Raw genomic sequence first — 23,402 nt, 5'->3', positions numbered from 1 at the left:
TTATTATTGCCTTTGAGTAATAATTAATCTATAATGCAATACAGAAAAAAAAAAGAAGCTATTACTCAAGAATGCAGATTTAAAAAAAACAAAAACAGAAAAAAACTGTGTGTAGAATTTTCCTGTCATAAGGCCAGATAATTCACTCACTCACTCCAGGATCAACAATCCTCCCAAGCTCTCTACCCCTTAATAGCTTGAACTCCAACCCCATGCTTAATCTCTCCTCTCCCTCGGGTCAATCCCCCAGTCCACTCGCTTCCTCCCCAGCCGCCAGGGTTGACCTCTCTCTCCTATCCCTTCCACCCCACCATCTTCTCTCTCTGCCCCACCAGACTCAAACCCTCCCCTTCTCTCTCTCCCTCTCTCCAGGAAGACTCTCAGCTCTCTCTCTCGTTGCCTCTCCCCCAGGCTCAGACTCCCTTAGCCCAGTTCTCTCTCCCTGCCCTCCCCCCAACAAGACTCGCAGCATTCTCTCTGTCCCTGAATAGACTTGAATTCCTCTCCAGCTCTCCCCCTCATCCCAGCCAGACTCCCCTAGCTTTATCTGCCACCCCCTCTTTGGCATCTCTCTCCTACCTTCCCCCGAGCACACCATGTAGCTCTCTTGTTTAGGCTCCACTGGACCCCCACGGCTTCCTCTTTCGTTCGAGCCTCGGCCAACGCGGGTCTAGGCCAACACTGCAGCTCCTCTCTTCCAGCTAGCTGGGACCAACGCGGACTCTCCCACCTTTTCCGGTCTGCACAGAGCAGTCTGCTGCTGCTCCTCTCTCTTCCGGCTGACATCGACACTATTTCTTCCCTTTTTTTCCGGGCTACGTAGGCCTTCACGGCCATTGCTGCTGTTTTCTGTGCCTAATTTCTGTGGGACCGATGCAGAATTATGCGCGGGGGGAGGGGGGGGGATTCCTTGCAGCCCAAAACTCCTGCAGAAGCCTGAACCACAGGAGGGCAGCAGTGGCTCTAGCTGATCTAACTCCCTGGTTGTTAAATTTCCTGCATACTAATATTTCTTAGAGCTCACCACAGGGAGTGGCACGCAGCCCCCCTCCCCCCTTGTAATTTCCGCACACTCGTCCGAGCAGCGTCGTCACTGCCCTGTCCCCCCCCCCACAGCATCATGGAGCTCCTGGGAGAGCAGGCTGAAGGCTGACTCCCCCCTCTCCCCTCCCCCCTCATCTGTCCCATTCATCCGGCTCTAGCTCTGCCGATCAGTCATTCGGATACTTACTCATTCCTGGGGCGGCCATGGCAACTCGGGAGATTACGACTTGAGTAATACCCTTGACTGCTGCTTTCTAAATGCAAGAAAACAAATTCTGTTCAATTGCGATCTGGGCAGAGGGGGAGAAAAAAACCCAACTCACTTTTCTGGTAAAGCCACATCTGGAGCAGTAACGTCACTGGATTAGCGGGGCGATTTCAAACTTTCTGCGCTCATTTCTTTTTTTTTTAATGGCTGTAGGTCTCATTGGTTATATCTGCAGACAGTGAAGTTGCCTTTTCATGGGTGGGGGGGGGGATCTTTTTCTCCATTCCATCACTCTCGCCCCCAAACCGGCTCAGGAGTTTGACGGAAACAGATTTCTTGGGTTTCCATACCGTACCCAACAAGAGTGGGAGGGAAGGGGAAGGGACGCCGTCGGCGTTGGAGGTTTTTTTTTAATATATGTGTGCGTGCGTGCGGATCGTTTTAACGCTGGGTTTATATATGGAAGCGAGAGAGCACGAGGAATGCTCGAGTGGTGGCAAAATGACACAAAAAAAGCTGAATTGCAATGCTTCAGGGAAGACCATTACCTTCAGAAAGTTCAAAGGCGTGAGCAGGGCTCTCCCCCCAAATGCTTCACTCACAGATGCAACGAGGCTGGGAAATCTCTAGTTTTAATCTTTCGCTGGCGATTGGTGCAGATCTTAAGCTCGGTCTGTGATCCAGGACAACTGGTACCCACCAAACCTATAGGGACATGTTTCCACCTTAAAGAGGTTTGAGGTATCTCAAGAAGGGTGAAGGACTCCAACTTTCCTGCCCTCATCTGTAGTACAACACAACCCAAATCTCTCTTTGCTTCTCTTCTATAGGAACCCTACCATTTTATCGGCACTTTATATCTAAATAGCTCTGAGAGGAAAAGGAACAGAGATGGGATGATTTCTAGGTGACATCAATCTCGAGCTGGATTCCAGCTTTAGAACTGCGATCTGAAAAACCAAAACTTTGGCATTTTTGGAGGTTTTTATGCCAAGATCAATTTCAAAGTGTAAGATTCCAATAGATAGGAACCTGCCTAGAAGCCCTCAAAATAGGTCCTACCCCTTATACTGAGAGAGGTGCAAGCCAAAAAAAAAAAAAAAAATCAGGCCTATTCTAGATAACCATCCAAACTATTAGCACTTCCGCACTAAAACCAAAAAGAAGAGGTCCAAATATGTCTGTGGAAGCTCTGTTTGGAAGCAACTATTTTACAGAGGCCTGTGCGGGGAGAACAGGACTGCTTTCAACCATTTGTTTCCAAGGGCTGTGAAATCTTCACATTTTTACAAAATAAAAACTATATACATAGTTAGTAAGCTTTTGGTTAACCTGGTGAGCAGGAAAGGACAATGCGCGTTTTATCCAGGGGCTGAGGAAAAACCTAGGGGCAATTGAGAACACTGCGACGGGTATCAGTCAGTTTTTAGAATCATTTTGGGAGATGTACGGTAGGAAGCAAGCCAATGCAGAGGGGCAAGCCGAAATTTTTAAGGATTTTAGTTTGCCACATTAAAATGAAGAACAGCCTGACAGGCTTAGTGCACCTATCAGAGATTCTGAGATATTTCAAGTTATTCAAGGCCTGGAGAACTGGGTAAGGCGTCTGGACTGGATGGCTTGGGGATGGAATTTTATAAAATCCTCAGGTTTCAAATTTCAGCTCCTCTAGTGAAACGATACAATGACATTTTATCTCATGGCATTATTTCCTCTGAAACGAAGCAATCACTGATTTGAAGTCCTAGCACAAGGACCTTATGCTGTTAGCTCTCACCATCCTATTTCCTTCATAAATGTAAATCTAAACATCTTAGCAGCAGTGTTAGCGAACAGAATAAATGGGATGACCCCCAAACCTGGTAGCCCTGAAGAAACTGGGGTCAAACATGTCTGGAAATGAACAGCTGCACAGGACGGGCAGTGGCATTCAGTTGGGATGCAGAGAAAGCTTTTGACTTGTGAGATTTTATATTTTGGGCACGTGACTATTTTGGGTTTCAAGGGAATTTTTTGGCATGGATAAAAATACCGTACACTAACCCTAGTGCACAGCTTCCTATTAATGGATCTATTTCGACTAGTTTCGACTCGCTGCGGGGGGTGTATGTTTGTGCTGGCTGTAGAACTCTTGGCAAGTAAGCCGAGAATATCCAGGAGGTTGCGAAGGTATTAACGTGGGTTCTGTAGCGATCAAGATTTCTTTATTGGTGGACGACATTCTGCTTTTTCTTGGGGTCCCTGATGTTGGCATTCCAGTAACCAAAGTCATTTTTACAATTCCATTCTTAAAATTATTTATTTAATTTAAAAACTTTTCTATACCGTTGCTAAGTTAAATACCATCGCAACGGTTTACATGTAGGCACATATTTAATGAGGGTAAAAGCGTACTATAGTACATTCTAACAGGTGCCGTTAAAGGTTCGGTTACAATATATCATTAGACATAGACATTTCGCGAAGTAGTTCATGACCAGTTGTACCAAGGTACTTACACGGGTGGTTTTATCACACATAGTATTATAGTTATGTTTGTTGTGGTGTAGAGTTCATAGAGTAATCTATTGTAAAGTTCTACTTACTGTGTGTCTGTGCCTTTCTGTTTTTTCCTGAATAATTTCTCTCTATTCTTTTGTCTCTTTGTAAAAAGCTTGTTTAAAAAGCCATGTTTTTAAACTTTTCTTGAATGTCTTGAGATCACTTTGTAGTCTCATCTCTGGAGGCATTGTGTTCCAGATTATGGGTCCTGCTAGTGATAGGGCTCTCTCTCTCACTTGGGTCAGTCTTGCTGTTTTAACTGACGGGATGGTTAGGAGTGCTTTATTTGCTGATCGGAGATTCCTGTGTGGATTGTGCACCCGTAATGCTGTGTTTAGCCAATCTGATTTCTCATCATAAATTAGTTTGTGAATGATACATAGGGTTTTGTATTTAATTCTGTGTTCAATTGGTAGCCAATGGAACTCTGCTAGGGTTTCAGTTATATGGTCCCGCCTTCTTTTTCCGGTTAGTATTCTAGCTGCTGTGTTCTGTAGTATTTGCAGTGGTCTTAATGTCGTATTTGGTAGTCCTAGCATAAGGGCATTGCCTTTGACTAGTCAGAGGCTTTGTCTTTAGATAAAACATCCCAGACTTTGGGGGGCAGGATCCTTTTCCCTTTAAGCAGGCAGCAGATAAGTATCTGGGTGTCTGGATTCCCTGCGATCTTACCCATTTATATGCACTCGATATTACCGAAGTAGTCTCCACTATCTAATCAGTTACATATGTGGAAGGACCTTCCTGTGTCCCTAATGGGTCAATGTGACCTTCTGGAAATGGTAATCATTCCAAAAATATTGTTGGCCAACTAGGGGAGATTTATTCTTGCTTAAGTCTGCTTCTATGGTTCATCTGGTGTGGAAAGACAATTAGGTTTCTTACCTGCTAATGTTCTTTCCTTGAATCTTTCCAGACTAGCCCATCACCCCTCCCCCACCTCAGAGCTGGAGGCCAAGCTCGCTGAGGACTCCTGGTGGAGTGGAGGCTGTAAGACAGGCTGAGCCAGGAGGCCACTGAGCAGATGGCTCGGATAGCTCTTAACAGAGCTCACTTGAGGCCCCTGCAGGTGGGGAGGCATTATAGTGGTCTGAAACGGGGTACGATGAGGCTGCACAACAGACAAAATCGTAACACTTTCTATGTTGACTTTGGAGTCTTTAAGCAAGTATTGGAGCAGAGTATTCGATATGGAAGTTACAGTCAAAGATAAACATAAACATTTTAAGTCTCTGCATAAGCTAAATATCGACATATCTATGACAGACATGAAATTTAAGCTGTTGCTTCACTCCTGCATCGATGATATAGTGTTATCACATGAAACTGAGTGACTGAATTTCAAATTGTTACTGATGTTGAGTTGGAGTATGGTGCTTTATCACATAGATTCTTACTCTGTAATGTTTTGATTTTTGGGGGTGATGAACTATGTGCCCCACACAAGCACAGGGGTCTCGCTTCTCCAGAACAGTACGGTTCTGCTTCTGGAAGAGCTACAGAAATTCATCAAGGCACGCAGACCTCTTTCTTTCTTTTGCTTTGCTGATTTCTTGCACGTGCCTTTTGCTTAAATGGACTAAGGAGACACACTCTACCCTTGTATTTGTGGCAACTCTAAATGTCAGAATTTATGTAATCGGAAAGACTGAATGTAAAAAAAAATGTCCAAACTGCAACGTCAGGGAGTCTTACGTCTTGGCATGGAAGTTACTCTTTAATCAGCTGCTAACAGTTGTGAAGCAAAGCATGTCAGATTCGGGCACTGTCTCTTCTAAATCAGCAAAAAAGTAAGTGGGGCACCTTTTGTAGCTGGCGTTCTTCAGTTTGAGCCTTTTGAGAAGTCACCATACACTGGAAGATGGCATGATGGTAGGGCTGGTGAAAGTGTGCATGATTTAAGTGGCAGCTGGTGAATGGAAGTAGGGAGTTTGTGCTTTATTGGTCCTGTTTGTTTGTTAATAATTGGTTAATGAGTCTGTGAGTTTGGGAAGGGAGATAAACAGAGAACAAACACTACGATTTTGCATGTTATAAAGTAGCTATTCAACTTGATTAGCTTTGTGTATTGTATGGCACACACTGTATTTTGTTCTATTTTTTTAAATTGTTTCTGTTTACGCATTCTGTTTACTATGATATGCATTACTGCAGAATTAAAATTGTTAAAAAATAAACAAGATTTCTTTGCATACCCTGGAGTAGCCTAATATGTTGTCATTTTCATCTGTAACAGCAATTCCATTCAGAATCTCCCTAAAAAAAAATAAAAATAAAAAAAGTTATCAAAATATTATTTTCATGTATGTAAATTTAAAATTATGCACATTTTCCACTTTGTGTCTAATTTTGAAAGGTTTGTTTAAGTTAAGCACTGGTAGACAGAGCTCTTCACCTTTGAAAAATGGATATCCGAATAAGGAACAAAGCCCCAGTGCATGTAACAACTCCAATCCTGCCAACCCACCCACTCCCTAAGCACTGGGTTGGGGAGAATTTTACAGATGAAATGAAACACCTCTGCGGGGCCAAATCTAATTATTGGGGGCGATTTGAAAGTTTATGGGAGCAGACGGTGAGACCCTCAAGCTCCCAGAAATCCCTGGAGTGTCTTTATCTTTATTATCTTGATTTTCACTACAGTTTCTTAATCGCCTAAGGATAAGACTAGGTGATTTACAAAATAACATTCATAATAAAACATTCACAATATAAAACAAATAATAAAAACAAATAGCAAAGCATAATACATATATAATAAAACCATTTAATACGTGAACAAACAAAAATAGACAGACCATGTAAAACTAATAAACATAAATAGAAACCTGCAAGAGCCTTCCAAATAAAGCTGTTAGGATACTTTTGCTGTTGGGCACACAAAACTAGATTTGTTACCCTCTGCATGTTATCTGATGCTAGTCTCCCTGGAACAAATCTCATCTGATCTAAGTGAATCAACTCAGGAGCAAGGGACCCAAACCTCTGTGCCAAGATTTTTGCTAAAATCTATAAATCTAAATTAATTAGTGAAAAAGGTCTATAGGATCCACACAGCATCGCATCTCTGCCTGGTTTGGCCATTACAGCAATCCTCGCTCTACTGGAGTCTTCCGCTATATTGTTATCCAATAACAGAATGTGACAGAGTGCCCCTATTTCCCCCCTTATACCTGTGCAGGACCAGGCTAGATGCCTGGTCCACCTTAATTCCTCTTGCGAGAGAGAGCTCTGTGGGCAGGGCCCAGCAGGGGAGGAATAATAACTGGGACCTAGGTGGGGATAGTCAGACCAGGCTCAGGTCTCCAGGAGGAAGGTAGCTCCTGTAGAATAATGCTGTCCAATCACTGAGCTGAGACGAAGCTGTAAGTACTGAGGGGAGCAGTACTAAACTTTGAAAAATGAGTACACTGTTCTGAAGATAAGACAGTCGACTAATGTTTGTTTCCTGTAATTACCCAAATAAACTGAAGTGCTTTTAACAGGCTGCAATCAGACTAAATTTGTGCCTCCAGGCCTGAGGGATCACCACTTGGTCCCACACAGAAAATTAAACATAGCTGTCAGGGGAACTGCAATGACTGAAGACACTGACCTGTAAAAGCCTACAGAGAAGCCATCTATGCCTGGAGATTTTCCTTTTTTCCATTCCTTAATCACCTGCTGTACCTCCACCACAGGTACCTCCTTATTCAACCTCCTCTGCTGACCCACTGCTACTTGTGGGGGTGAAACTGCTTCCAAATACCCTCTATATCCTCCAGTTTAACGTCCCTCTGTTTTGCATACAGCTCTTGATAAAACTGAGAAAAATGCCCACTAATACCTTAATTCCCTGTTCTATCTTTAATTTTCAAGATCTGGTTCTGGGTATTTCATTCTTTCAGTTTCTTCGTTAATAAGTGACTCTTTATTGTGCCTTTCAAAATATTGTTTTATCCAGTTGGAAAAGTATATCACCCATATTCAGATTCTTGAGCTCAGATCGTAAAGACTCCAATTAAGATCCTATAAGGGAAGATGGTCTCCTTCTATGCAATAATTCCAACCTGCCTATTTCCTGTAACAGCTTCAACTTATCTGCTCCTTCTGTTTTTTTCATTTGAGATGCACTTGCAATAACCTTCCCCCCTAGCTGCAGCCTTTATACAGTCCCATAGGTTCACAGCTGATACTTCCCCAGTATCATTATTCCTCTAATATTCTTCTAACTCCAATTGCAGTCATTCACAATATTCTTGATCCTTCAATAGGCTTTCATTGAGCTTCCAGAACAGTCTCCCCATATTTCTCCCCAGGGGTGAAAGTCAGCCAAACTGGGGCATGGTCAGACCATGTTATCAATCCTATGTCTGTCCCCACCAGATTATTTACTAACGATATATCAACCACAAAATATTCAATTCTGGAATAGACCTTGTGTGTCTTAGAATATAATGTATAGTTGCAATCAGTGGGCTGTATTATTCGCCAAATATCAATCAGCCCCCAATCTCCCATCAAGGCCTTCAAACACTTTCTATGTGAACTGCATGAAGTTGACTCCCTTCATTATTATCCAAATATGGGAATCTGGTTAAATTAAAATTTGCCCCAATAGTAATATAGCCCTCTGCCAATTGTTTTAAAACCTTTGATAAACTCTCTGTAAAAGGCTCTTGTGAAGAATTGAGCGCATACAAGTTCACCAATATATAGATCCCCTTGTGTAATCTAAATTTAACTATATCTTCCCTTCTGTGAGGAAGTGTATAGGAAACTCCCTCAGTTTACATTAAAGGACTGGGCACAGCTATCCCACCCGGTCCCCCTTAAGATAGAGAGTCATGGGGAATCCTGGGCAAAGGAAGAAGCTCTTTCCCAGAGGAAAACACAGGCCCCGGGGAACTGGTGGAGTCCCAGCACATGCCAAGACCTGTTATGTCTAAGGTTGGTAGAGACTCTCTGTTTAAAGACTGTGCATTGCCTGAGGTTAAGGTGAACTGCCTGCAGTATTTGATTTTTGTTTGCACTACCTATTTTGGAATACCTGAAGTAAAGATCTGCTGCCATTTTGTTTTCCACTGTAAATAAAAGTGCATTCAAGCCACAACCAGAGTCTACTTGTGGTTTCCTCTGACTGCTACCAAGCAACTCATTGCTTGAGCTACCACATATGGTGGCAGCAGAGGGATCCCTTGTCTAAGTGGGAAGCATAGGCAAGAACCCACAGCTGCAGCAGGAAGAAAAAAAAAACCCTTGCAGAGGGTTTTTTTTTTCTTCTTTTCCTGGGGTCTCTCAATTACTCTTCCAAGAAAGATGGAGCAGGTGATACAAATCCTGGCAAACGGCCAGCAGCAGTTGCAAAACGCCCTGCAAACACAAGTTAACCAGCAGCAGGTGTTACAAGAGCAGGTGAAGCAGCAGCAGCACCCAGCCCTATTGCAGATAGCCCAAGCAGAGCAAACGGCAGTGACTTGACCGCCTCCAATGACACAGACACTCCTCAAAATGACCCCAGGCGAAGACCCAGATAGTTTTTTTTTTTAAGAACTTTGAGTGCACTGCAAGACTGGCAGATTTTAATAGAGAAAGTACAGAGGAGGGCAACCAAAATGAGAAAGGGGATGGAACAGCTCCCCTAGGAGGAAAGGCTGAAGAGATTAGGGCTGTTCAGTTTGGAGAAAAGACGGCTGAGGGGGGATATAATAAAGGTCTTTAAAATCATGAAAGGTCTTGAACGAGTAGATGTAAATCGGTTATTTACACTTTTGGATAATAGAAGGACTAGGGGGCACTCCATGAAGTTAGCAAGTAGCACATCTAAGACTAATCGGAGACAATTCTTTCACTCAACACACAATTAAGCTCTGGAATTTATGGCCAGAGGATGTGGTTAGTGCAGTTAGTGTAGCTGGATTCAAAAAAGGTTGGGATAAATTCTTGGAGGAGAAGTCCATTAACTGCTATTAATCAAGTTGACTTAGGGAATAGCCACTGCTATTAATTGCATCAGTAGCATGGGATCTTCTTGGTGCTTGGGTACTTGCCAGGTTCTTGTGGCCTGGTTTGGCCTCTGTTGGAAACAGGATACTGGGCTTGATGAACCCTTGGTCTGACCCAGCATGGCAATTTCTTATGTTCTAATGGTAGGGTGGCCAGAAGACCAGTGGGCTACATATCTGGGGAATTTACTTACTGGACAGAGCCAAGATGCCTATCAAACAGCTAATCCGGATGGGACAGCCACTTACCCGGAAGTCAAAGCAGCGATTCTAGGGCGAGCGGGGCTCACACTAGAGGCATACCAACAGCGAATTCAATGTGGAACTCTACAGGTGGGAGAGAAACTTAGGAACTTGTTGCACAGGCTTAAGGACACCGCCTGGAAGTGTTTGTGCCCGGAAGGGAAAACCGGAGTAGAGATAGCCAATGTGGTACTGCTGGTACAGTTCCAGGACAGCCTCGACCTACCCATGAGGCAGTGGGTTTGCCGGTACCCAAGCCTCATGGTTGAAAAGGGCCTAGAAGTGGCAGAGGCCTATCACCAGGCCCAAACCATGTCCAAACTGCCTTGTTCTCGAGAGAAACCTCTCAGCCTGGATAAGAGTTGTCTGAGTCCTAAGACTCCAGAGGTCTCGACTGTCAGCAGATCAGGTGCAACTGGATGCTGCACCCCTCCTGCAATCCCTAATCTATCCGCAATGCTTTATTTGTGGCAAAAGGTCATTTCACAAGAGACTGTTCCCACAGGGAAGATGAAGTGATGGACATTAATGCGGTGACCCCACACTGATGTAACTTTGTAGATGTCTCCAACCATGGAGTTTCTAAGTTTGTGAACCCGGCTGAGCTGGATGGGGGTCCTAAAACATGCACTAGTAGACTCCGGGAGTGTGAAAACACTTGTATGGCGGGAACTGATGAAGCCAATCCAAACTGACTGATAAAGTAGTAACCCTGGCATGTATTCATGGGGACCATTGACAATACCCCACCAGCCGGGTAGGCCTGAAGACCCCAGCCAGTCAAGAGATGATGGAAATGGGAGTACTCCCTTGGCTCCCGTATCCAGTGATTATTGGACAGGACTATCTAAAATTCAAGTCTCTTTTGACTCAGCCTATTGCAGGTTCATCCAGTCATGACCCTGATGAATTGGAATTCTCAGATTTGTTTCCACTGGAGGACCCTGATCTTCTTCATAAAGACTCTGACTCCTAAGACCCAGAGGCAATGCCGACAAGACAAAAAGCAGTGTAGGTTTAACTCAGAAAAAGCTGGGGAGGAGGGGGTCGGAGTCAGGAGGGAGAACAACCACCCACCCAGAATGTCTTACCAGGTCCCTTGGAGTGGGAACAGGGTGATCCAGGGAACTTTAGGAGAGCTCAGAGGGTGGCTGAAGCCTTTAAGTGGGTCCACGAGCATATACAATGGGTGGACGGGAAGGTAGTCCTGGGGGCCCAGAGTGCAGACCCTGTCCTTCCTTATTTTGTGATGAAAAGGGATCTGTTGTACAGAATCACAAAAGGAAATGTGGAAGGGTAGGTGATAGAACAATGCTTGATTCCCAAACCTTATCAACAAGGCAAACAGCTCACAATCATTTTCTGGGGGGTTACCTAGGAGAGGAAAAGACCCAGGAAAAGATACAGGCTCAATTCTATTGGCCAGGCCTTCATAAACACATCCAGTGGTACTGCCAGTTCTGCCAGCTCACAAAACCTGCTGGGTTACAAGCGGCACCTCTCATACCAAGGCCTATCATCGAGACTCCCTTTAAGTGTGGGCATGAATCTTCTAGGGCCACTAAAGAGAACGACCCAAGGAAACAAATACATCCTCGTCATGCTGGACTATTCTATCAGGTATCTGGAGGTAGTATCCTTACGGAATACAAAGACCCCAATGGGGGTGACTGCCTTAATGGTGGTTTTCTCATGATTTGGGCTATCCAAGGAGATCCTGATGGATCAAGATACCCCTTTTCGTCTCAAAGGTCATGAAACAATTCTGCACTTTGCTCAAAGTACAGACTTTTCAGACCTCTGTGTATCACTCACAGATGGATGGCCTGGTCAAGCGCTTCAATCAGATGCTCAAACAGATGTTAAAGTTTGTGAATGAAGATGGGAAGAACTGGGACATACTACTATCCTACATGCTGTTCGCAATCCATGAAGTACTACAAAGTTCAATGGGGTTCTCCCCATTTGAGTTACTATACGGAAGGAGACAAAGAGAAATTCTGAATATAGCTCACAAGACCTGGGAAGAGGAAGTGAATCCTGGGCAGAACATAGTAGACTACGTGCTCAAAGTACAAGATTGCTTAAAGATGGCTGGCGAGGCAGCTCGCCTGTGTCTGGAAAAGGCTCAAAATTCTCTAGCTCGAGTTTATAATTGCCTCTCGGCCCAGTGAGTAATCCAATCAGGGGATTGGCTCCTTGTCCTCATGCCATCATCCGAAAACAAGCTATCAGCCTGTTGGCAAGGACTCTAAAGTCCTGGAGAAAATAGGGCCCATGGACTACAAAGATAGTTCAGCCAGATAAGCGAAAGACGACCCAAATCTACCACATAAATCTCCTGAAGAAATGGTGCTGCAACAGTGTGGCATAGTTCAGGAAGGAGAATTTGGCCCAAAGGTCAGGCCGAAACTGAATCAAGCCCAAGTTCCCTTCGGAGAAGAGCTGTCCACCGTACAGACAGCTGACTTGAAGCAGTTGGTACAGAAAAGAAAAGAGATCTTCTCGAATCTGCTTGGTCATACCCAGCTGCTACAACATATTATTACGTCTCCTGGAGTGATAGTACACCAGCGACCTTATTGGATCCCATAGAGGCCGAAGTAAAGAAGATGCTCCAGCTTGGTGTAATATAGGAGTCCAACAGTGGCTGGTCTTCAACCATTGGATTGCTGTCATTTTATTTTCCATTGTAAATAAAAGTGCATTCAAGCCACAGCCAGAGTCTACTTGTAGTTTCCTCTGACCGTTACCAAGCTACTCACCATTCAAACTACCACACGTCTGTATCTTTAATAGAAGATAACACAACCACCACAATATTTTTTTGAGAATAAAACACCCAGTCCACATAAACATTTAAATTCTAACTTGCAGGCTCAAAAAATTGCTAAGAAAGTGCTGCATTGCCATCAGTCTCATGTTTTTTCTTTAAATGGTTTCCTATCATAACACAATATCCGTGTGCATTTGTACTGCATCTTTTAATAACAACTTCCTCTTCCCCAAAGGTATTAAGCCCCTTCACATTCCACGAAACAACCTTTATGGACCCCATTTTAAAACTGGTACACTCCATCCCCTAACTTCAAACCTGCCACACTGAACAGCAAACCCCCACTCTGAATACATAACATCATCCCATCTGCATGTCCCTTCTTCACCCAGAATATCATTTGCAATCTTACAGTTATTCCCCTCTTCCCCCCATCTCTGCTAATAGCCCTTCTCCTTGAGGAACAACTTCACTCATACCAGCCTCTCACCCACCACGTGCCCCCCCCCCCCCCGATCACATTCACACACTATTTAAAAAGAAAAACATCAACAAATAACTATTTTGTTTTGTTTAACCTATCACTAGGCAACTATAAAAACAACCCCCCCCCCCCCAAAAAAAACAGCAATCCGTCTTAATTGTACATGTCCTCTGCAGACAGCCTCAAACAGTTCTTCAGGCCGCCAAAGGCCCCCACTCAACTTCGGCTAGCATTACGAAACTCAATGCAGTTCTGAATCAGGTTGCAGCATCTCTTGAGGACGAGGAACCACCCGATTCCCTGCAAACCCGACTTCACACTCTGCCATCTACCGACTGGCTCTTTAGCATTGCCCAGCGCCATCTCCATGTGCTTCAGCAGTCCCTCTGCTTGGAGAATCTTAGCTGCTTCGTCTACTCTTTTGACCCGAGATGTCACACCATTAATTAAAAACTGTAATCCAAATGGGAATAACCATCTGTATCTGTGATTCTCCCTTCTCAGTATTGGCAGCATATCTTTGAATTCCCATCTCTTTTTAATCGTTACTGGTGAGAGATCTTGATATAGTTCCACCTTATAGCCATGCCACTGAAAGTCCTTCAATTTTTTTGCTTGAGCCAAGACTGTATTTATGAAAGCACATCACGATATCTCTCATAATGTTGCCCTTTGGTTTAGCTAGGGCTCAGTGAACTCCATCGAATTCCATAATAGTAATCCCCTCTGCTTCCTTGTCTTGTCCCAGAATCGCCATGCATATGGTATTTGCGACTTGGGCACAGTCCAAAAACTTCAGCCCCCTCCCCCCGGCACCCTTCTCAGGCGTAGATTGCTCCGCCTGGATCTATTTTTCAGATCGTCGATCCAGTCTTTCAGCTCACCATTCCCCTCTCTCAAAACTTTTATCTCTTTCTGAGATTGCTCCCATATCGCTTCCTGCTCTTCCAGTCTGCGTTCCGTATCATCCACACAGTCCCCCAGGTTGGCACACTCTTTGCACAAATTGCTAACAATTGACAGAAGCTCCTGTTTAAGCAAGCCCATATTCTGCCTAAGCTCATTGAACCAACTTTGAAAGTCCACCCTGGTAAGCATTTCCAAACAGGGCCTGATCACCGAACACTGAGCTGCTGCGTCACTGTCTCGGCCTCCTTCCGCGGCGCCATCTTCCCCAGCCTCCTCCCCCAGCAGGTTGCCATTCCTTGCACCACACTAGCATCATACAAGGGATGCTTTAAGTTCACTAAATTTCTTCCTCACCAACATGGTGCTTGTCTTCGAGACTTATGTTAAGTTTGTGGGGATTTTTTATCGACAGATTGCAGCAATTATTGAGGATTTATAAGATCAAGATCAGAAGCAAAGCACTTAGGCAGCCATCAGTGTTTGTGACTTCACTTCTCCTCCTGCTGTGCATTTTAAATTTTGACAAAGGAGCAGATTTCTCTTTCAGAATATACCATGTTTACTCAATTCCCCTTTTTCATCCCCTGCCGTCAAAGCGGAGAGCGATGCTTCAGTTGCGTCAAAATCATGTAAGCTAATTGGTTGAAGGGTAGCTTATATGATTGACGCAACTGCAGCATCACTCTCCGCTTTGATGGGGGGGGGGGGGGGGATGGGACAACGACTTGGAATTGGATTTTGATAACAGCCAAGGCCGGGCCCTGACTTTACAGGCCAGGGTGCTGATATGCAGGCATTAGAGGAAAAAGCACAAGACTGCTTCTACAGCCAAGTCCAAAAGCAAAGCACATTCAAGCAGCAGCATTGTCTGAATTATCACGAAGGAAGCTCACCCTGTAAAACTTTTGCTAGCAGTAATTTTGTTATGGGTTTGCCATTTGCTTGGTTTTGACCTTGACATAAGGCTTGGAAGTAACCTGCACGAGGCAGCAGTTACTACCATAAGAAACTCGCTGGGCAGACTGGATAGCCTAATTTGGTCTTTTTCTGAGATCATCCCTATGTTATTATATATTACATAGAGCATACGCAGGACGAGGGGACTTACTGTTGTCGCATCATGGGAATGTTCACACAGTTGGCAGCGGCGACCGCAGCAAAGGGAACCCATCGTGCTATCAACGGGGGAGCTCTCTGCAGGAAGAAAGATAACAGATCTAATCAGGCGAAAATTTCCTGTTCTTAAAGGTAACAGACATTTTAAATACCTGAAAGGTATTAATGCACAGGAAGCCAAACTTTTTCCAATGGGGAAGACTCTGTAGAGCTAGGGATCACGATAGGAAGCTCCCAAGAGGGTAGAATCAGGAACAACGTCGGGTGGTATTTTTTTTCGCAGAGTGGGTGGGATGCCCCTCCCAGAGGAAGTGGCAATGCCAAGGACAGTGGCAGACTTCAAAAAAACGCATGGGATAAACACAGAGGGATCTTTAGCGGCAAGGGAATGGTAATGAAGCACTGGGCAAACTCCTCTGAGCGACAGGCACAGCCTAAAGGCAACAGTGATATGGGCTGCACTGGGCTTCCTGGAAGGCATGGGGTAACCTGGGCAGAGCAGCAGTTGCAACCCTAAAGGAGAAGCAGTGGGAATGGAGGCTGGGCTCCGGGTGGGTATTTTATCTGCTTTGGCTAAATGTGCATAAAAATCACTGCTGGGCTGACCGGATGGGTCTTTTGCTGCCGTCCATTACTATGCTACAGTAGTAATAAACAGTAATGGCGGCAGAAGCAGCATAGTAGTAAGATCGCAGGAAAAGACAATTGGTCCATCCAGTCTGCCCGATTCTCTCTGTCCACACTGCCATTATTGTATTGCTACTGAAAAAGGCTACAGGAGAGCAACAGCATCCCAGCCTTCCGGCTTTCCCTAACTCTGCCTCAGTCTTTGCCTCACCCTACGCCCCACTCGTTGACATTACTTTAGTTTGTTTATTTAAATTTGATATACCACCACTCAAAAACGTATCAAAGCAGTTTACAAGATAATAAAACAATAATAAGCAAATGAATGAACAAATAATGTGAATGCAGTAGTAATATACAAAACATAAAATAATAAACACGTAACACAGAAAGCAATCAAGCTTAGTTAACAATTACACAAACCTTTCTGTCAGTACCTTGGTGTAGAGGTTCAGCCCCACGGCTGTGGCCAGAGCAGTGCTGGTGGCAGTCACATACGCCACCCCGATTTGTCTACAGAACGATAAAAGAAGAAGGTCATCCATGAAAGCACTTGCTTGAGTGAAAGTCTCCAGCACCAGCTCAGGATAAGAACCCCTGGGCACCAGTGGTTTGCTCTGTATTATTTGTTGACTGGCAAAGTTCATATTAAGGACAGTGGAGGGAGAGAAAGTGACTTGAGCATGGTTACACAGGGAAATGAGTCTGGAACTCAGGCCCTGACACTATTCCTGAGCCATGGTCTAGTACAGCCATCCCCAGACCATGCCCTCTTCTCCAAAAAAGTGTTTATTAATTAACCCACATCTTTATTGCTAGCTAATGTGCTCTGCCTGCACCTATTTTTAGGCTTCGCTTGCTTTCTGTATGCTAAATGTTCTTCTTAAATCTTTGTAATCTGCCTTGTGCTTACCATTAAGAAAAGGCAGAATAATCAAAAAAGTTTGTAAATCAATTCATTATGACATTGCCATGTGTTTCCTCTAAATGTACTTGCAAAATAGAATTTTAGTTTGAAAGTAACAAAAAAAACTGCACAAAGCGCTGGTCCCACGGGCGATGATATCGCACACAAAATAACGAGCTGATGTCATTAACTTTGCGCCAGCTTCTCCCAGCAGCTTAGAGTAGTGGATGGCAGAACTGCTTTATTGTTCATCCATAGGAGGAAAATAGGATTTCACGAGAATTTATTTATTTTATTTATTTAGAAACTTTTATATACCGACAACCGTTTGCACATCGTATCGGTTTACAGATAACTAAAAACTTTAGGCGTTGCCTTTACATGGAACAGTAAACTATGAACTAGGGAACAGCAAAACATCTAACAGCACATTAATAGAATGTGGTCTACATAAAACAAAGGGTAAGTGAAAGTCTGATTTCAAAAATTTCACTCATTCAGCCTTAAAAAAAAAACCAAAAACCCCCCCCCCCCCCAAAAAACCAAACCTCAAGGACACGTCAATGACCTTGAAGAAAAGGCATCAGTTTATAAGATGAAAGTTATAACTGCAATGTTAAGGGCCAGCAGTAAGTCCCCTTCTCAGGTTCCCAGCGAGAATGGGCAAGGAAAAAAAAATAGGGACACAAGGACAAGGCAACAACGCCACCGATCATGCACCTCTTTATCGGAGCACCTTTATGGCAAAACCAAGCACACGCGTCTCATATTCTTAATCCCGGTTTTGAGAATATTTCCCAGGCTTATGTCTTACAGACAATGTGCCCTCCACCTTTTACAAACTAAATACAGCCACAAGAAAGCTAAAAAAAAAAAATAAATAAAAAATACATTTAAAAAGTCATGAATACACAGCATATGACATTTCTGTGAAATGCGTGACATTTGGACTGCGTACCAAGGCGCCAGCAGAATGTATCCAGCACAGAGAATGATTACGATTCAGAGCAGAGACTTCCTCTGAATGTTACAGCAATAAATCAGGAAGGTACAGCACAAGGCTGTTTTTTTTTCATCAATAATAAAAAACCTGAGGCCCCTCCTGGGGCATTCTGCCTTTTCTTATAAGGGTTTACCCTTTCTATAGAGAACAGCGACACATCACACAGAGCAAGGACCATGCATGTCAAGCACCCTGAAAGGAGACAAGATGGCCAAAAAAAAAGACGTTGTTGACAGATAGACATCTCACCCATTCTTAAAACCAGCGTGTGATGTAGTTGAAAAAAAAAAAATCGAGGTGGAGCTAGGATGCCGCAAGCCTAAAAGTAGGGCAGGAGACAGTCATGGCCAACTGGGACTCACTCATTTTATCTTTGCAGGAGAAGACATCCCTCCACAAGCTCTATTTTCGGAAACCTAAAGAAATAAAATTCTAAAATCCAAATAAACCAAGCTAAACCAAAAGGTTTGAGGGATGGGTGACAGTTGTCACCTGCTGGTTACTGACGAGCACTGCGGGGCCCACGGCAGGATTATGCAGGACCTACAGCTTCAGGTCCAACTGAAGGATAAAACGTACGCTTGCCAGACTTCCTCCCGCAGAGATGAGCAAATATGCAGAGGGAGAGAGAGAGAGAGAGGAAATTCAGCCAGCGCCTCTTGGTATATATAAGTGGTAACGAGAGAAACTACAATGCAGGCACCGATCTGCCTTTTGTGCAGGCAAGTGCTCCCAACATGGTAAAGCCAAGGAATGAGGAGAAGCTCTCCCCCTCTCTCATATTGGAGGCCCCCTATCTCCATGTAAGGCACAATGGCAAAAAAACAAAACAATAGAAACTATTCTCACGCACCTAATTCATTAAAAAAAAAAAGAGAAGGAAGACGGGTAGGAGGGTCTTAGGCAGTTGTCTGCTGTCCATCGTGTATGTCCTATAAGGAAACAGTGTCTGTACAATGCATAACTTCCGGAAACAGATAAACTGAAGGTCTAAGGGATGGGTGAAAAGTTACCTTACCCAAAACCTCCCATGAACACAGGCATTATTGCTTGCAAATGCTTTCGTTCCATACACAGGCCCCTAAGAGGGATTATGGGTAAAACATGACCAAGAATCCACATAAGCCTTGCACCAAACGAAAAGCTCTTTTTATGCTGGGTAACAGGAGGCACGCTGTTGCTGACGCATGTACGAAAGAGAATCAAGTTATTGTGGTCTGAAAATGTTAGTGCAAAAGAAAAAAATTAAGAAATAACAGTTAGATTTTAAAAAGGGCCACGCGTGCGCCCATAAACGCGTGCATCTCGCCGCCGCAAAGATACGCGCTATTTTATAAACTATACGCGTAGGTTATAAAATACTCTTCACGCACATACTTCTGCAGCTCTGCACACATATGTTACGCACGCCAGTTTGCTATAGCTCCTCAGTAACAGAGAGAGAGATTCTTCATAGGGCTCAGTCTGATACTCTATATATGGACCATTGTAAGGGAGCACAGTGATTCGGGGTGAGTTTTCGGGAGGTGGGTTGGGGTTAGGGTGGGTGGTGTTACAGACACATTCAGAGGTGGTCCTTGTAAAACTGGCATCACTAAAGAATTTTACACCTTATAAGCGATGAAAATTCTAACGGTCCCTGCTAGCTGCATTGTACAAATCAATTCCTTTTCATCGCTTATAAGGTCAGTTTTACAAGGACTACCTCTGAATGCGTCTGTAACACCACCCACCTCCCGAAAACTGACCCCGAATCACGGTGCCTCCTTACAATGGTCCATATATTGAGTGTCAGACTGAGCTCTATGAAGAGTCTCTCTCTCTCTCTTACCGAGGAGCTGTAGCAAACTGGCGCGCGTATGTGGAAAATTAGCTGTTAGGCGCGCCAGTGCTGGCCCTGCTTCTGGAATGCCCATGCCCTGCCCTTTTTCCGCGTAGGTTGATGTACACGCACCCTTCCTGGCTATTTAAAATTTGCGAAGCTCTCTCGCGGCCCACTTATGCAACGTATGTGGCTGTTTTTGCGCGTGCAGGGCTTTTAAAATCTACCTCATTAACTGTTTTGGCCCATAGGGTTTTGTCACACATTATAGGCAGTAAAAGGGCTACAGACAGACTTGAGAAGGAAAGAAAACGGGAGGGCTACAAAGTGCGCACATACTCACGTCAGCGTGATGGGGGAGGCTGCATTCCTGTTGGTGTAGTTCACCAGGGCATTGAAAGACTGGTTCACCCACTGCCAGAACACCACAGCTGGGACGGTCCTGCCAGGGAGTGAAAAGAGAAAATGAAAAGAGAAGCTGGGACATCCCACCCCAGATTCAAAGCTGGCTTTCTGCATCTTGGAGAGGGGTTTGGCCTGTTCAGACTTCGCCTGAGGGAGGTCGGCATTGTCTTGGCATCGTCGCTGCCGTGAGGAAGAGGAGCTCTGCTTTGCCTGCCGGCTGCAGCTTCCAACACCAGGCGCAAGTCACCAGATAGATCCTGCACAGCTGTTGCTTTGACTTTTGCACCGAGGAAAACCAAAAAAAAAACAAACCCCCCCACAAAACCTATTCACTGTCTATGCTAAGTCTTGTGCCAAAGCTAGAGAGAGCTTGCAGGCAACTGGCCTGGTTTCAGAGATAAACAGAACAGGGGTACTTTCAGGTTCTTTGGGTTTTGTTTTTTACATTCCAAGCAGGCGAACCATCGCAAGTGACCCTAAATTGCTAAATCTCGAGGCTGATCACGCTCGTGACCCTTCGCCCCCCCCCATAGCAACAGCAAAGGCTCTCAGCAGGTTTATACTGCGCTGCACTGCACTCTCCGAGCCTGATATACCGGTCGTCAGAAGAAACAACTCATTCCCCCCTCCCCCCCCTGCACAAAACTCAATACCATTGAACGGGTCATAAATGTGAAAATGTTGAAATTAACTGCATGCTGCAAGCCTTCAGGATTCTGCACCAACAAGGAAAATGTATTTATTTCTATATACTGACATTTGATCTGAGATATCACATCAGTTTACATTCAGGTACTGTAGGTATTTCCCTATCCCCAGAGGGCTTACAATCTAAGTTTTTTATACCTGAGGCAATGGAGGGTAAAGTGACTTGCCCAAGGTCACAAGGAGCAACAGCAGGACTTGAACCCTGGTCTCCTGGTTCATAGCCCACTGCTCTAACCACAAGGCTATTCCTCCCCAGGCCTTCTAAAAGGCCAAGATCATAACAGAGGACATGGGGATTTAGAGAAGACAACCAGGAGGAAGGCAGGGTAAAAACCCTTTTAAGCCCAGCCCATCTTCCTTAAATCACCGTTGCTATACGGTGTGGTGTCCAGCCTTCTGGGGCCAGTGAGTCCCTTTAAATGTTTCTGTCTCTGCTAATCTCCTCCCACAATTTCAGTCCATGCGGTCGTCCACATCTGCCAAGCACATCTGGAAATGTAGACACATAAGATCAGAAAAATGCTATACGGACTGTCTAGTCTACCCATCCACACCAACTGCTCGGCTTTGCAATCCTTAGCGCTCCCTCAGAGATCCCCTGTGCTTGTTCCATGCATCCACCACCCTCCCTGTAAAGAAACATTTCCTTAAATTACTCTTTAATCTACCCCTTTCACCATCATCCCATGACTCCTCATTCTAGAGTCTCCTTTCCATTCAGAGAGACCCAGCAGCTGTACATTGATACTTCTGATGTATTTAAATATCGCTATCATCATAGTTTCCCTCTCTTATCTTTCCTCTAGGATAAACAGTTTTGATCTTCATGTTTATCCCCATATGCTTTTCAGTGAAGACCACGGACTCTAGACTAACTGCATCCTGTTTATATCCTTTTCAAGGTGTGTTCTCTAGCACTGTATTTAATATCCCAGAAGAGGTATCCCTAGGGACTTAGACAGGGGCTCTATCATCACCCTTTTTCTGCTGATCAATCCTCTCCCTGTGCACCCAAGCATCCATCTGGCTTTCGCCGTCACATTAGCCACCTGTTTGGCCATCTTAATATCATCAGATATGATCCTGCTCTTGTTTGGTGCACTGAAGAATTTCACCTCTTAGACCAGGGGGTGGGCAAATTACAGCTGGCGGGCCAAACCCGGCCCGATGACAGTTTTTTTCTACCCCTTAATCACCAGCCCGCCAGCGCCTTGCAATGATGTCATCAATAATGGCTTGACCTCACGGGCCTTTGTTGATGACGTTGTCCCGGTTGTCGGTGGCGGTGAGGACATCCCCCTTAGCATAGGCGGGAGAGCAACATGGCCCCAGCAACAGCAATTAAAATAGCAGAGTGCTGGTGGGGCAGGAAGAGGAGGAGCATCTTGGCTGCGTCCGAACTGGCACGTGCTAACAGCCGACATAGGGAGGGGAGGCCCTTACTGCTGGCAATGGACCCCCAACCCATAGGTGGGCGAAAAACAAAGAAATAAGCTCCTGTTGCCACTGGTGGGACTCCATCCTACCGGCGGCCGAAAAACAGAGAGGCCTGTGCAGCAGTGACAGCGCTAGCATAAGAATGAGAGAGCATCTGAGGCTGCCGGCAATAGAGAGGGGAGCCTGCCTAGGTGAGGGTGAGAATGAATGGGAGTCTGCCTGAGGTGTGTGTGTGTGTGTGAGTCAGTGAGAGTCAGTGCATATGTATGCAGGTGTATGTGAAGGAGCCAGTGACAATGAGTGTACCTGTGTGTATGTGGGTGGGAGGTGGGGGGTGGGGAGGGTGAAGGAGCACTGAGTGTATGGATGAGAGAAAGCATATGAATATGGATAGGTGAAAGAGCACAGGCATGTGCCACATCCCCCTTCCTCTCGGCCTGCCATCCATAACAACGTGAAGCTAACTGAGAATCAAAAGTTCCAAGTTATGGAGAAAGGAGAATTTTTTTTAAAGTCCTTGCTAGTTTTAATTATTGGCTATTATTTGATGTGTCTGTTTTGAAATGTTTTATGGTGTTTGGAACATTTTTATGAATTTTTAACTATTTGAAGTTATTCTTTTTGTTAACTGTTTTGAATTATTGTTTTTATCAGTATGGTTGTTGCGTTGTTCCTCTCACTGTAAACTCCACTCCCCTCACTCATGGAGTTCTAAGGGGGACTCCCTGCCCTGGTCACAGTATGCACCATTAATGTGGCCCTGTTTTTAAAAAGACGTTTGCCCACCCCTACCCTCGACTGTACCGCTCCCTTGAGTTCTTGCAGCTCAAAAGCACGACTCTGCATATTTTAGCATTAAACCTTAATTGCCAGACTCTAGGCCCTTCCTCAAGCTTCACTAGATCTCTCCTCTTGTTTTCCAAACCTTCCTGGCTATCTACCCTATTGTAGGTTTTGGCATCATCTGCACAAAGACAAACCATTTCCAGTAATCCTTACACAATATCCCTTATGAAAATGGATGCAGCCAGACACTGTAAAGAACTTCCTCTCCTTGTATGTCCCTGTACAATGAGGAGTAAGAAGTTAACTTTCAAAACAGGATTGTGATCCTCCGATATCCCATCACACGACCTCAGCACCATGAGGCCTGAGGTCGTGTGATCACCAGCGCTGTCTTAGCAATGA

The 23,402-nt window shown here is 44.7% G+C and overlaps 1 protein-coding gene across 3 annotated transcripts in view; it reads right to left on the bottom strand.

Annotated features, from left to right (window-relative positions):
* SFXN2 (sideroflexin 2) overlaps positions 1-23,402 on the bottom strand; it is a 57,995-nt gene that overhangs the window by 20,579 nt on the left and 14,014 nt on the right. For all 3 annotated transcript variants that reach the window (XM_029610276.1, XM_029610275.1, XM_029610277.1), the window contains exons 4-8: positions 20,008-20,106; positions 16,370-16,445; positions 15,298-15,383; positions 5,989-6,049; positions 1,232-1,298 (exon numbers count right to left, since the gene is read on the bottom strand). In XM_029610276.1, the coding sequence (XP_029466136.1) occupies positions 1,232-1,298; positions 5,989-6,049; positions 15,298-15,383; positions 16,370-16,445; positions 20,008-20,106 (389 nt within the window). The remainder of the gene's footprint in view (positions 1-1,231; positions 1,299-5,988; positions 6,050-15,297; positions 15,384-16,369; positions 16,446-20,007; positions 20,107-23,402) is intronic.

Source organism: Rhinatrema bivittatum, chromosome 7 (assembly GCF_901001135.1).
Source record: "Rhinatrema bivittatum chromosome 7, aRhiBiv1.1, whole genome shotgun sequence".
Classification (NCBI taxonomy): domain Eukaryota; kingdom Metazoa; phylum Chordata; class Amphibia; order Gymnophiona; family Rhinatrematidae; genus Rhinatrema; species Rhinatrema bivittatum.
The sequence above is the reverse complement of the archived record's forward strand: the minus strand, read 5'-3'. Positions and strand labels throughout refer to the sequence as shown.